Source organism: Glycine max, chromosome 1 (assembly GCF_000004515.6).
Source record: "Glycine max cultivar Williams 82 chromosome 1, Glycine_max_v4.0, whole genome shotgun sequence".
In the NCBI taxonomy this organism is placed as follows: domain Eukaryota; kingdom Viridiplantae; phylum Streptophyta; class Magnoliopsida; order Fabales; family Fabaceae; genus Glycine; species Glycine max.
This window is the reverse complement of record NC_016088.4, coordinates 56,332,828-56,345,613: the sequence shown is the minus strand read 5'-3', so window position 1 is coordinate 56,345,613 and position 12,786 is coordinate 56,332,828. Positions and strand designations below refer to the sequence as shown.

The 12,786-nt window shown below is 29.0% G+C and overlaps 1 protein-coding gene across 4 annotated transcripts; it reads left to right on the top strand.

Moving 5' to 3' along the window:
- The first annotated feature begins 8,462 nt into the window (after nt 1–8,462).
- On the top strand, nt 8,463–12,718 carry LOC100810155 (cation/H(+) antiporter 18). Of its 4 annotated transcripts, none has more exons than XM_006573738.4 (5): nt 8,463–8,581; nt 8,683–8,741; nt 9,232–9,478; nt 10,140–11,141; nt 11,245–12,718. In XM_006573738.4, exons 3-5 carry the CDS (start codon nt 9,278–9,280, stop codon nt 12,460–12,462), a joined length of 2,421 nt encoding a protein of 806 aa, XP_006573801.1. In that variant the 5' UTR covers nt 8,463–8,581; nt 8,683–8,741; nt 9,232–9,277; the 3' UTR covers nt 12,463–12,718. The 4 variants fall into 4 exon arrangements, with proteins under 4 accessions (XP_006573801.1, XP_006573802.1, XP_006573800.1 ...); XM_006573737.4 differs by having other exon boundaries at nt 8,517–8,585; XM_006573739.4 differs by having other exon boundaries at nt 8,513–8,842.
- The last annotated feature ends 68 nt before the right edge of the window (nt 12,719–12,786 follow it).

Here is a 12,786-nt window from a genome sequence, read left to right as displayed (position 1 = left end):
TTTCAAGTTTTAAAGATAAAAAAAATATGGAGAGAAGAATACATCTTACTAAAAGTAACTATTCGAATTTTCTTACATAAATTAGTCATTAGTTAAATTAACATATAGGATGAATAACATAGTAAAAGTATACATTATAAACATATATTTACACTAACATTGTTGAACAATTATACTTATTTCATAGACAACTTTGTATATCTAGTGACATGTCATGTTGCTATGAATGGTAGTAGTAGCTAATTTAATAAGTATGCCAAAAATTTCAAACTTTCATTGGAAAAAAATACATTTATATGTAATAACCTTTAAATGTAATTGAGAAACGGCGGAAGGACCAATATTTATCTCAATAATGTTATTTTTGTTGAGAAATAGATAGATATGTCAACGACTTTAAACCTTGTTAAGAAAATATACATATTATAATATATATGTTAGTAAATTATAATTAATCTTAAAATCTAGTTGAATGTAACTTGTTAACATACTTTAAAAAAATAAGTAAATATATATTAACAAATACCTATGACATTTCTTAATAACTACGAAATTTGAATTTAAATGATAGTTAATTTTGGCTAAGAATAATTAAAATTTCTTTATTTTATTATTGTTTTTAATGAAATAATAAGAAATTTAATATCATGTGAATTTTTTACTAGTAGGATTCAAAAGAAGTAAATTACAAGCGTTTTAGAGAAAAAATGATGCAAAAAATTGAAGAAAAAGAGACAACTCGCATAGCGCACAAATCAGCCTAAGCACACATTTTTACTTAGCGGTCAAGCTTAAGCTTAATGCGAAAAAAGTCCACAAAAAAACACAAAGGCACGTTTAGCACGAAATCTCACGCTAAGCGCGTGAACGCCTCATTAAGCCCAAACATTGTCCCGCTTAGCGCATTATCACTCCGCTAAGCCTAGAAGGGGCGCACTTAGCGTGAGGTCACATGGATTTTAAGCTACCTCAGACCTATTAAATGAGTAGGAAGCAAAGGAGAAAGACACATCAAGACTCAGAGCTCTCAATTAAATACATCCAAAGCCTAAACATCTCTTATAGGGAAAATTCCTTTCTCTAACCATTCTCCCATCTTCCTTTATCCATCCATTTTCTTCTTCCATCTACATTAGTCCCTAAAGTGTAAAATCTCTCATGGCAACGAGAGGCTAAATCTCCTCTGTTGGGAGCCTAGCAACTAACACCTTTATAATGTAACTTCTTTTAATATCTATTAAAATATAATTTTTGTTTCTATTGTTTCTTTTATGTTCTTCTTGTATTGTATGGTCTGATCATCCATGCATTTGTTCATGGATTATACATTAAAAAATGATAATTTCTAAAGAACTGAGAAATGACATCTAAATAACTTATTGCTAGGGATAGAGTGATCTTGTTTTGCTTATGCATACCTCTCCAAACGTCATGTAATTTATTATTTTTTCTTGGTAGATGTGAGTGGAAATTGGAATAGAATTAAATAGAAAAATATATTAATATTGCATCAAGGGTGATTAGGCATGTTAGATCCTAATATATTTAAATTCTAAAATTATCATTTACATTTAATCTTGTTTATTTTTACCTTTGATTTTCCAATTCCTTCTTTCTTCTTTCTATTTACAATTCGTTATCTCTTACTTGTAAATTTGATATACATAAACTCAAGTACAAATAAAGTTCCTCTGGATTTGACACTAGAACTCTCAAGTAAACTTTATTATTTAAAACAAATTGATATATTTGTCAATAAATTAACAAGTAAAGTCATTTTTTTAGACGATATACCTTAGTAAATTATAATTTTAATTGTTCTAAAAATACATTTGGGTGCAAGCTGTTAAATTACACCTTCTAAAGAAAAGGGTTAACAAATTTCACATAATTAAATTTAAAAAGGTATGTTAAAGTAATTTAGTTCATCCAAATAGCCAACACGGAGTTGTAATGGACATTATATGGTTAGAATCTATTTTGGTTAGGAGAAAAGTGGAATCTATTTTGGTTAGGAGAATCAGAAATGTATAAAATAGAAAATTATATACAAAATTATAAAGTTATCATGGTGATAAATTAAAAAATGCAAACTCGAAAATGGGTATTTGCTGGTTGTAATAATATATTATAGGGAAAAATTGATATTTTTTAAAGCGAATAGAAAAATATAGTTAAACAAAAAAAATAAAAAACAAGATTTTAAAATCACCTTAATTGCAAGTTTATACGGCCATTAACTAAATGTAAAGAAAAGGGACAAACAAACTCGAAAGGAGAAGAGATGAAGTTTTAAAAGAAGAGGGAGAGTTTTCAGGAATTTCATACACACTATTCTTTTTCGTGATGTAATAGAAAGAAGAAAAAAAAAAGAGATAACTTTTCAAGACTGATCAATGTTGCAATGTTTCTATAAAAGAAAAGAAAGAAGGATTTTCATATTTACTTGATTTATGTGAGATATCTTTTTAAATAACAATTAAATGTAAATCCTTATCGAAAAGGTTATAATAATTAAAATTATTCATAATTCAAAAAAATCAATTACAGTGTCAATGCCTATATTTCACTCAAATTACAAGAGGTATTCCTCATTTTTTTAACCTTAAAAAATCTCTTTAACTTTTGTATTTTTATTGAAGTGACACCCCTCTATTTCAAAGGGTGTTATTTTCGTCTAGTTTATGGGTCATGTGGTTGAAATGTAATTATTAAGTATTTTTTTTCTTCAACATGCCTCAATCTCATCTTTTTCATTAAAACATGACACTTTTAGCCTACCCTTCACACCATTGCGTAGACCTTGAGGGTGGTGTTTTGCCTCTCTCTTTTATTTCTCTTCTCCCTTTTCCTTTATTTTTTTCCTTCTTATCTAGGTCTACAAACCAATCCTCCAAACCAAGATGTAAATAAAAAATGAAAAACCCATTTGCAAATTGAATAAACCAAAATAAAGTCTTGCATGGGAGAACAACGAAAATGAAACCCTCCATCATCGTTGGGACACGTCAGTGCTATATATGCAAAGGTGAGAAATGTTAACGAAATCTATGACAAAGTCGCGGTGCCAAGTTTGCATTATATATAAAAATAATGGTAATGTATACTGATAATCCAAATTTGAAACGATAATGATATATCATACATAAAATGCATGTTTAAAAAACACACGAGAAGATGCATGTGTAATATGTATAAAACACAAGAGGTATCAAATAAATATTTTCAAACGGATGGATGGCTTGTGTAATTTTTATGAAAACACATGTAGAACACATGTGTAATGAAGACTAATTTCAAATTTCAACTTTTAAAACTATATTTAACTTAATGTTGTTATAAAACTATATTTAACTTAATGTTGTTATATAAAGGGGTGTCAAATAAATGTTTTTCAAACGGAGGGTGACTTATGTAATTCTCTTAAATAGATGGAATGTCACTGTAATTTATTCTTATAAAAGTTACCAATTTCAAAAATGTTAATTAAAATCATTAATTTAAATTCAAATACTATATATGCTTCATAAATAGTAGTTAGGATTTAACTTTAAGTAACACTAAAGATACTACTTTTATATATATATATATATATATATATATATATATATATATATATATATATAATATTCCAAATTAAATATGAGAATAGTAGTTAGGATTCATAAAAAATGTCAGGATTTTTTTAAAATATGAGAATATTTTAGAAATAATATTCCAAATTAAATATATTATTTACATTGGTTAATTTGTCAATCTCTTTCTTTCCTCTACATTATGAAAATGCTTAAAATTTGTTTGTATTTGAAAATATTTATTATTATTTTTATCTCTTTAAACTCATTCGTGCATAACACATGTAAATTTTCACTCTATTTTTTTTTTGCCTCACATTTCATCCAATAACATTTTTCTATATCTTTAATATTTAAATCATAATTTAAAATAGAATTTGTCTATGAAAATAATTAAATTTAAAACATAAATAATCATCACAATAGAATAATAAATGAAAAAACTTTAAATATGGAATGTTTATTTATTTATAAAAATAATAAATGGACAAATATTTTAAATTTTAAATAAAAATAAGTTTTGTAAATAATTTAATATTAAATTATTTATGTATATAATTTAAAATGAACTTTACTAATGGAACTTAGAAAATGAGAACGAGGAAGCATTTAACAATACATATGGAATGTTCATTTATTTATGAAGATAAAAAATTGACGGACAAATTAATTTTAAATAAAATAGAAATAGATTGAAATAATTTTATATGACATTTATGAAACGTATATTTACATAAAAAGTTCAAACAACTAAATGGTTGCTAATAATAATTAACGGTAGTGAAATAAGAGATGAGATAATATATAAATAATATATTGATTAAAAAGGAAGGAAAAAAATGAAAGGAAAAATTACGCCAAAAAATTGAAACCTGTTCAAATAGTTATAGTCAATAACTATTTTTTATATAATATATTAATAATTAATTAATTTAATCGACTTGAAACTTGAAAGATTAAAATCACATATAAATAATATTATATAATAAAAATAAAATAAGATTATACGAGAATTAAATTAAGTATGAGTATTATCATTGGGTAGGAAATGTCAAAGTGAAAGGAAAGTGACATTCAGTTGAGTGCGAGTGGACGGACGAAACAATAGATAATACCAACGCTGGGCCCACTTTTATTAATTTAAATTTCAACACCGAGGCCACTTCATTGACGAAAAATATTTTATTTATTTATTGCGCTTACTTCCATAGGGTTGGTCGTTCTGTTTATAGTATACACATTTACAAAATTTAGGTTTCCTATTTTATGTTTTGTAGAAATTCTTCCGTCTCATTTTTTTTGGGTTAAATAATAAGGGTACTGAAATCAGATTAATTTCACTTGTGATATAATTGGTATTTATTTAATTTTTTTTATTAAACATATTATTCTTTCACGTGTAAACATAATAAAATTTTATATCATTTCTTAACACAACACGTTTTGAGTTAAATATAAATATTAAAAATATACGTATTTTACAAAAATAATAATTAAATGTATTGATTTCATAATAAAATAATTTTATTTAACTAAAATATCTTTCATGTGCGAAAAAATTTCATTGGACAGATGTATAAGTATATAACCATGTATAATTTTGCCAAAAAAAAATATAACCATGTATAACTATTTGGATAAATCAACTCATTAATTATTGCTTAATCATCATCTCTCGTTAATTATTATTGTCATATAATATGAAAAGAATAATAATACATTAAAGGCTTAAATATTTTTTTAGTTATTATAATTTAATACTTTTTTACTTTTAGTCATTATAAAATATTATTTTTTATTCATTACAAATTATATTTATTTTGTTTTCTATTCTTTTGATGTTTTAAATAATATTTTTTTATTGTGTTATCTAAAGTGTTTTAATAACTAAAAATAAAATAAACATAATTTATAAACAATAAAAATAAAAAAATAATTTTGCAAGAACCAAAAGAATTACAAGAAAAAATGTATTTAAACCTACATTAAAATATTAATAGAAGAAAAACTTCTACATTTATGGCCCCAGTGGGCGTGCTTAAGTGTATTTATTTTGCTCACGCAAGGGTGGGAGGTGGACCTGATCTGGCACTAAAGAGTCACTTTCTTTATACATTAATTAAATTATATAATTTTTTATTTTTATTGAATGTTCCTTCTTACGTAAGAGTGGGAGAGTGGACCACAAGGCATTTCCGCCGTTCCTGATCTTAGCATTAAATTTAAAGGCTTACTTTAAAAAGCTGCCGTTCATCGTTAATATGAGAAAAAAATTGGAATGGAAAAAGGTAAGACCTATTTTAACCAATGTTTAACGGGCTGTTTACTATCACCGTCATCAATTATCTTTTATATAATATATTCATTGATTAGTGAAAAGATTAATATGGTTGCATTTGTCTATCTGTATTTTTTTTAATAATTTCTCTTATTACTACTATGTTATCCGTAAGACTAAGGGTAGTATGCTGTATACTCCATACGATGGTATAGATAAAAATATGATACACAAAGTTCAAAATGCTACAATGATAAAAAAAAATTAGGTTAATTAAGTTTTTTATTCTCTTTGACTTTTTTTTTTATGTTTCAATTTTTAGTCCTTCAAGTTTTTATAACAATTTTTAGTCTTTTATTTATTTTTCATCAAAATTTGTAAACTTTAAAATTATTTATTTATTTTTGGTCTTTTATTTATTTTTATTATTCAAATTAGTCTATATTTTATTTATTTCTAGTCATTTATTTATTTTATGCTTGGAGACTAATTTCGAGCAATGAAAATAAATAAGAGACTAAAGATGAAAAAAAAATTAAAAGAACTAAAAGTGCTGACAAAAAATTGACAGATCACTAAAAATTGTCAAATATATATTTTTTCATTCCATTTTGTTTAATGCTTAAGATTTTTTATACAGGAATTACGAATGTAATTAATATTTTTAATTTTATAAAAATTACATTATATAAATTCCTAATATATTCTTTATCATTCATGTTAATTAGATTCTCAAATTCTCATTCTCATTATTTCTCATCAAAACCTTTTTTATTATAAAAAATCACTTGAGAATGTAATAGGGAAAAATTAATGTTTGTTTGATATTGTAAAATGATAATCAAAATGAAACAATTTAGTTTTTAATAAAATGTCAAACAAAATATGACAAAAATAAGTGTATACAAATTCCAAGTCCCCAAACCAAAAAAATGATATCTTGAAGACAACAAGGTTGATTACTTCTTAGGTTAAGAATCGTTTTGCTTGGTTTTGTTATAAGTTTTAAGGAAAACTATCAAAAGGAGGAAACTAACACGATATCAGAGGTTCAAAGATATTAGTGAAGGATTAGGAGAGCGGTTGATAGGTAAATTAGTATGATGTGTACATCAAATGTGGATGGTTTATTATTATTATTATTAAACTTTTGTTATAGTGGTAATATTTTAAGGGGATGTTTACGGTGTATTTCTATGGGCACACGTAATAAGAAGTTCATTGAAAAAATATTTATTTATTTCTATATTAAAATTTAAATACACGTGTGAGGTATATGTTAATAATTTATATGTAATAAATGTTTTTAAGTATCAAAATTATAGCATGGGGTTAAGTTCAAGAACAAAATACTAGTAAATGATTAAATTTAAGAATTAAAATGAAAATAAATTATTAAGTTAAGATAGTAAATAAGAAAAAATCTATTATTTTTAAACAAAAGTCTATTACTTTTAGACACATGACAATCACATAAAAATTACATAAATAATACATGATAATTGTCAATTATTATGATATTATAAAAAATACCACATAGACACATATTTTAAAGTTAATAGAGAATAATTTTGTTGATTAAATTCAAATTTTTTATACTCGAGAGATCAATATGTCAATATCACAAATAAATAGACAAAATTAATAATTAAATCTATTTATTGTTAAATTTTAATATCTTGCTATAAATAAGGGTTAATGTTATTAAAAATCAAATACACCACTCCATTTTGAAGATTAGAAAAGATATTTAATGTTTTTATAGTACCTCCATTCTTATTTATAAAATCCAATTATATGATACAAAAAGAGAAAGAAAAGTGATTAATTTAATTGATAATAAAAAATTTATCCTTAATTTTTATATGTTTTCAAAAAAGGGTTTTGCTAATGAGGACCCTTAGGGAATTAGTTAATGAACCAAAAGAGAAAAATATTTATTTATACACAAAAAAGCTTAAAAAAGATCATGAGTAACTTAAGTTTCCGACTCTAAATAAAAATATTTATATTTTTAAGTTTCTTAATCAATATTCTTTGAACATTAATATTTGCTTTTTCAAAAATATTATTGTCATTGATGTTTTTTTTCTTTGTATGTCTCCGTCTCTTTTTTAAATGCACACCAATATAATATTTCTCTTATTTAATTAGGAATATTTTAATCTATAAATAAATAATGAAGGAACATAATAGATTATGTTTTATATAAAAGATAAATTTTAAAAAATTGAATCTTATAAATAAGAACCAAATAGTATTACTACATATTAGAGTATAAAATTATTTTAACTAATTTACACTCTTTGAAAAAATAATTAACTTAATTAATCATATTAAATTCATCAATAACTTACACTATTTTTTTAAGATTATCCTTCGTTTATCTCTTCATTTCTTATCACCTAATGAATGAATGTTACTTCTATTATACTATTCTAACAAGAGAGAGGATGTAATTAATTAAAGGTATGATAGGAAATAAATAATTAAAAGAGGATTTTATAAAAATAGACTTATAATAAAGTAAAAATAATCTTATACAGGAACCGGTAACATTTAATGCAGAAAAATGTATTTAAAGATAAAGATTGGGCCCGTGAAGCAATATTCAAGTTTTTAAAGAAGGTCAAATTCACACTACACCAAAAACAAAAAGCGCGTATATGAATAAAGTACGGTGTTCTATTTGGTGGTCAACTCGGTGCTCTCTGTTTCGTAGTCGCAAGTAAGTAAGTTCTCTATTTTGCTTTGTGATTCTCTGAGTTTCTTTTTCCCTTCCCCTTTCTGTCTCCTTTCTTCCTAGGAATCACATCTGTGAACCATTAGGACCCGTACAAGTGAATCCGATTCCTCTTCTTCCTTCACCAACCATTGACGTTCAACAGGTGCTCTTCTTTTATTTGCTTCCTCTCTTTCTTTGGTAATCATTGCCTTTGGTTTAAAATATTCCTACCGATTATGCGCACTACATGCAACTAAATGACTGGTAATGCTGTGCCTCCTTTTTAACATGTTATCGTTAAATTCAGCCACTTTCCAATCAATTTTCTTATTATTATTGTTTACACAAGACAAGTTTATTAGTATATTATTATTCAAAGACACTCAAAGGCTTGTGGTTATAAGACTCATAACAAATCGTTGAGAAATGAGTGATGCATTTTTCCAATACGTTCATCTTGCTGGACATGTTTGTGCGTTGCGTGAGTGACTTGTTTTGACTGTGTGGGAGAGGTACCGTCTTTGATAAGACTTGTTACCGTGATTTGGAATGTGTTTTCAGTGAGGCTTACGGTTTTTATTTGATTTTATTAGTTTTTTTCTTTATTATCAGAGTTACATAATACTATAAGATTAACATCCCTGTTTCTGCAGAAATTTTGGTGGATCTGCTGCTAGTTGTGGATTTCGGACTGTTGAAATGGCTTCCAATGCCACATCTAAAAATGCTTGCCCACCGCCAATGAAAGCCACATCAAACGGCGCGTTTCAGGGTGACGATCCTCTTGATTTCGCGCTTCCCCTTGCTATTTTACAGATATGCCTTGTTCTTGTAGTCTCAAGGGGACTGGCATATCTTCTTAAACCTTTAAGGCAACCTAGAGTTATTGCAGAAATTATTGTAAGTTCATTTCTTTTCTTTGAATTTTAATCAATCTAATTAACTTAGCTTATATTTTCTGGTTCATAATATAAATAAATAGCCAACAGGATTGACACATCTGATCGAGTTTTCCACTCTTGTGATTTGGATTCAATTCTCAGATTTCTCCGGTTCACAAGTGATATTTAAATTCTACTATAAATCCTCGCTAAGATTAGTGGTCTTCTTTGACCTTGTAAGGAGGTGTGCCTTCCCGGCTTCCCCTAAACTTTTTTCAATAAAATAATAAATATTAATTATTTGTGTTAGTAAGATCTGGTTCTTTTTCTCTGTTTAATGGTTACAAAGGAGTCCCTAGCAAATAGGGCTAAGAGTCAGTAATATGACTCCCTAGGGATGAAACCAATCATCATTTGCTTCCTAATCAAGTTGGATTGCTACTAGTTTACGAGGCAATTGGCATATGACAAGAGCTTTTTGTGTTTCATTTCTATATAATTTCAGTCTCTAGATTTCACTGTGTTTCACTAGTCTAAATGAGTCTCATATTTAATGTGAAAGTTATGGTGTAGAATGCAATATGACTTTAAACAACTCATAAGTCAGGGCAGATGTTAGAGAAACACACATGCCAAAATATGTACAATGATTTTAAAATGTGTGAAACTGCTATCGACAGGGAGGAATAATTCTCGGGCCATCAGCACTTGGACGGAATAAAAGCTATATGCAGAATGTTTTCCCACCCAGGAGTCTTACAGTATTAGATACTTTAGCAAACATTGGCCTTATATTCTTTCTATTCTTAGCGGGCCTGGAGTTAGATCTTAAATCTCTGCGTCAATCTGGAAATCGAGTTCTTGCTATTGCTATGGCTGGAATAAGCCTACCCTTTGTAATAGGAATTGGTTCATCATTTGTTCTAAAACAAACAATTGCCAAAGGTGCAGATAGTGCAGCATTCCTTGTATTTATGGGTGTTGCTCTGTCCATAACTGCATTCCCCGTATTAGCCCGTATTTTGGCTGAGTTGAAACTTCTAACCACAAATGTTGGCAGAACAGCTATGTCAGCTGCAGCAATTAATGATATAGCTGCCTGGATTCTGCTTGCTCTGGCCGTTGCCTTGTCAGGCCATGACCGATCTCCACTCGTGTCATTGTGGGTCTTCTTAGCCGGGTGTGGTTTTGTCATTTGTGCAATCCTTATTGTCCCTCCAATTTTCAAATGGATGAGCCAACGATGCCATGAAGGTGAACCAGTTGAGGAGGTATACATATGTGCTACATTAGCTGCTGTTCTGGCTGCTGGGTTTGTAACAGATGCTATAGGAATCCATGCCATGTTTGGTGCTTTTGTTGTCGGAATTTTGGTCCCAAGTGATGGACCGTTTGCCAGTGCTCTTGTGGAGAAAGTAGAGGATCTTGTGTCTGGTCTATTTCTTCCACTTTATTTTGTGTCAAGTGGATTGAAGACTAATGTAGCCACCATCAAGGGGGCGCAATCATGGGGTCTTCTGGTTTTTGTTATATTTACAGCTTCGTTTGGGAAGATTCTTGGAACTCTTGTTGTTTCACTTTTCTGTAAAGTACCTTTTAATGAGGCTTTGGTGTTGGGGTTCTTGATGAATTGCAAGGGTTTGGTTGAATTAATAGTCCTCAACATCGGTAAAGATAGAAAGGTATTTCAATTTTCTTGCGCTCTCACTATTCCCTATCATCAGTTTAAAAATGGTGCATTTTTCTAATATCATGATGAATATTTAACATATCATGCATTTGCAGGTTTTGAATGATCAGACTTTTGCCATTATGGTTCTTATGGCTGTCTTTACTACCTTCATCACCACTCCTCTCGTGACTGCTGTGTATAAGCCTGCAAGGAAGGGAAAAATAGTTGATTACAAATATAGAACAATTGGAAGGAAAAATGCAAATAGCCAACTGAGGATTCTTACCTGCTTCCACGGTGCAAGAAATATTCCATCAATGATAAATTTGATTGAGGCTTCAAGAGGAATCCGGAAGGGTGACGCACTTTGTGTGTATGCAATGCACCTTAAAGAATTCTCTGAGAGGTCCTCAACAATATTAATGGTACATAAGGCAAGAAGAAATGGGTTGCCATTTTGGAACAAAGGCCATCATGCAGATTCTAACCATGTTATTGTGGCATTTGAGGCTTACAGGCAACTAAGCCAAGTGTCTATTCGGCCAATGATTGCAATCTCATCTATGAACAACATACATGAAGACATTTGTGCAACTGCTGAGAGGAAGGGTGCCGCAGTCATTATTCTTCCATTTCATAAGCATCAAAGATTGGATGGTTCACTAAATATCACTAGAAATGATTTTCGATGGGTTAACAAAAGGGTACTAGAGCATGCACCATGCTCAGTTGGAATCTTTGTTGATCGTGGGCTTGGTGGTACATCTCATGTCTCCGCAAGTAATGTTTCATATCGTGTTACAGTGCTTTTCTTTGGTGGTGGTGATGATCGTGAAGCCCTTGCTTATGGAGCTCGTATGGCTGAGCACCCTGGCATCAGATTGCTGGTTATTCGCTTTGTAGGGGAACCAATGAATGAAGGAGAGATTGTAAGAGTTGATGTGGGTGACTCCACTGGCACCAAATTAATCTCACAGGACGAGGAATTCCTCGATGAATTTAAGGCGAAAATAGCCAATGATGACTCCATCATCTATGAAGAGAAAGTAGTAAAAGATGGTGCAGAAACAGTTGCTATTATCTGTGAGTTGAATAGCTGCAATCTGTTTCTTGTGGGTTCAAGGCCAGCTAGTGAAGTTGCCAGTGCTATGAAAAGAAGTGAATGCCCTGAACTAGGACCTGTTGGTGGTTTGTTGGCATCACAAGATTACCCCACAACAGCATCTGTTTTGGTGATGCAACAGTATCAAAATGGGGCACCAATAAATTTTACTATCTCAGACTCAGAAATGGAGGAACACGTACCTGATCGGGATTCGGAATCTGCTTAACGGTTCTCTAGGATCGCACCAACCTGTTTGGGAATTTCTCAACTCGATGCAGCTTTGCTTTATAGTTGTACTTTATACTTCAGAATTTTATTTTCCTTAGAATTGGAATTGATTTAGAATTATAATTTTTTTGATAGGACTCTGAGTTGTGCAAAGATTTATGGTGTAAAATTAGGATTCTAGCATCAATTCCAATTCTATTTTTTGGTTGTAAAATCTATAATAGTAATAAAGGGATATCCCACTGTATTCTCCACTTTTCTTTAGAATCCTTTACCTTTAATTGTTATTACAAACCACTACACTATTCTATTTCAACTTTCA

What these genes read in the sequence shown, in the direction of transcription:
- LOC100810155 (XM_006573738.4), top strand. Translation starts at nt 9,278, where the DNA reads ATGGCTTCCAATGCCACATCTAAAAATGCTTGCCCACCGCCAATGAAA. An exon ending in GAGTTATTGCAGAAATTATT is followed by an intron (nt 9,479 to 10,139) that starts GTAAGTTCATTT and finishes TGCTATCGACAG; the next exon opens with GGAGGAATAATTCTCGGGCC. An exon ending in ACATCGGTAAAGATAGAAAG is followed by an intron (nt 11,142 to 11,244) that starts GTATTTCAATTT and finishes ATGCATTTGCAG; the next exon opens with GTTTTGAATGATCAGACTTT.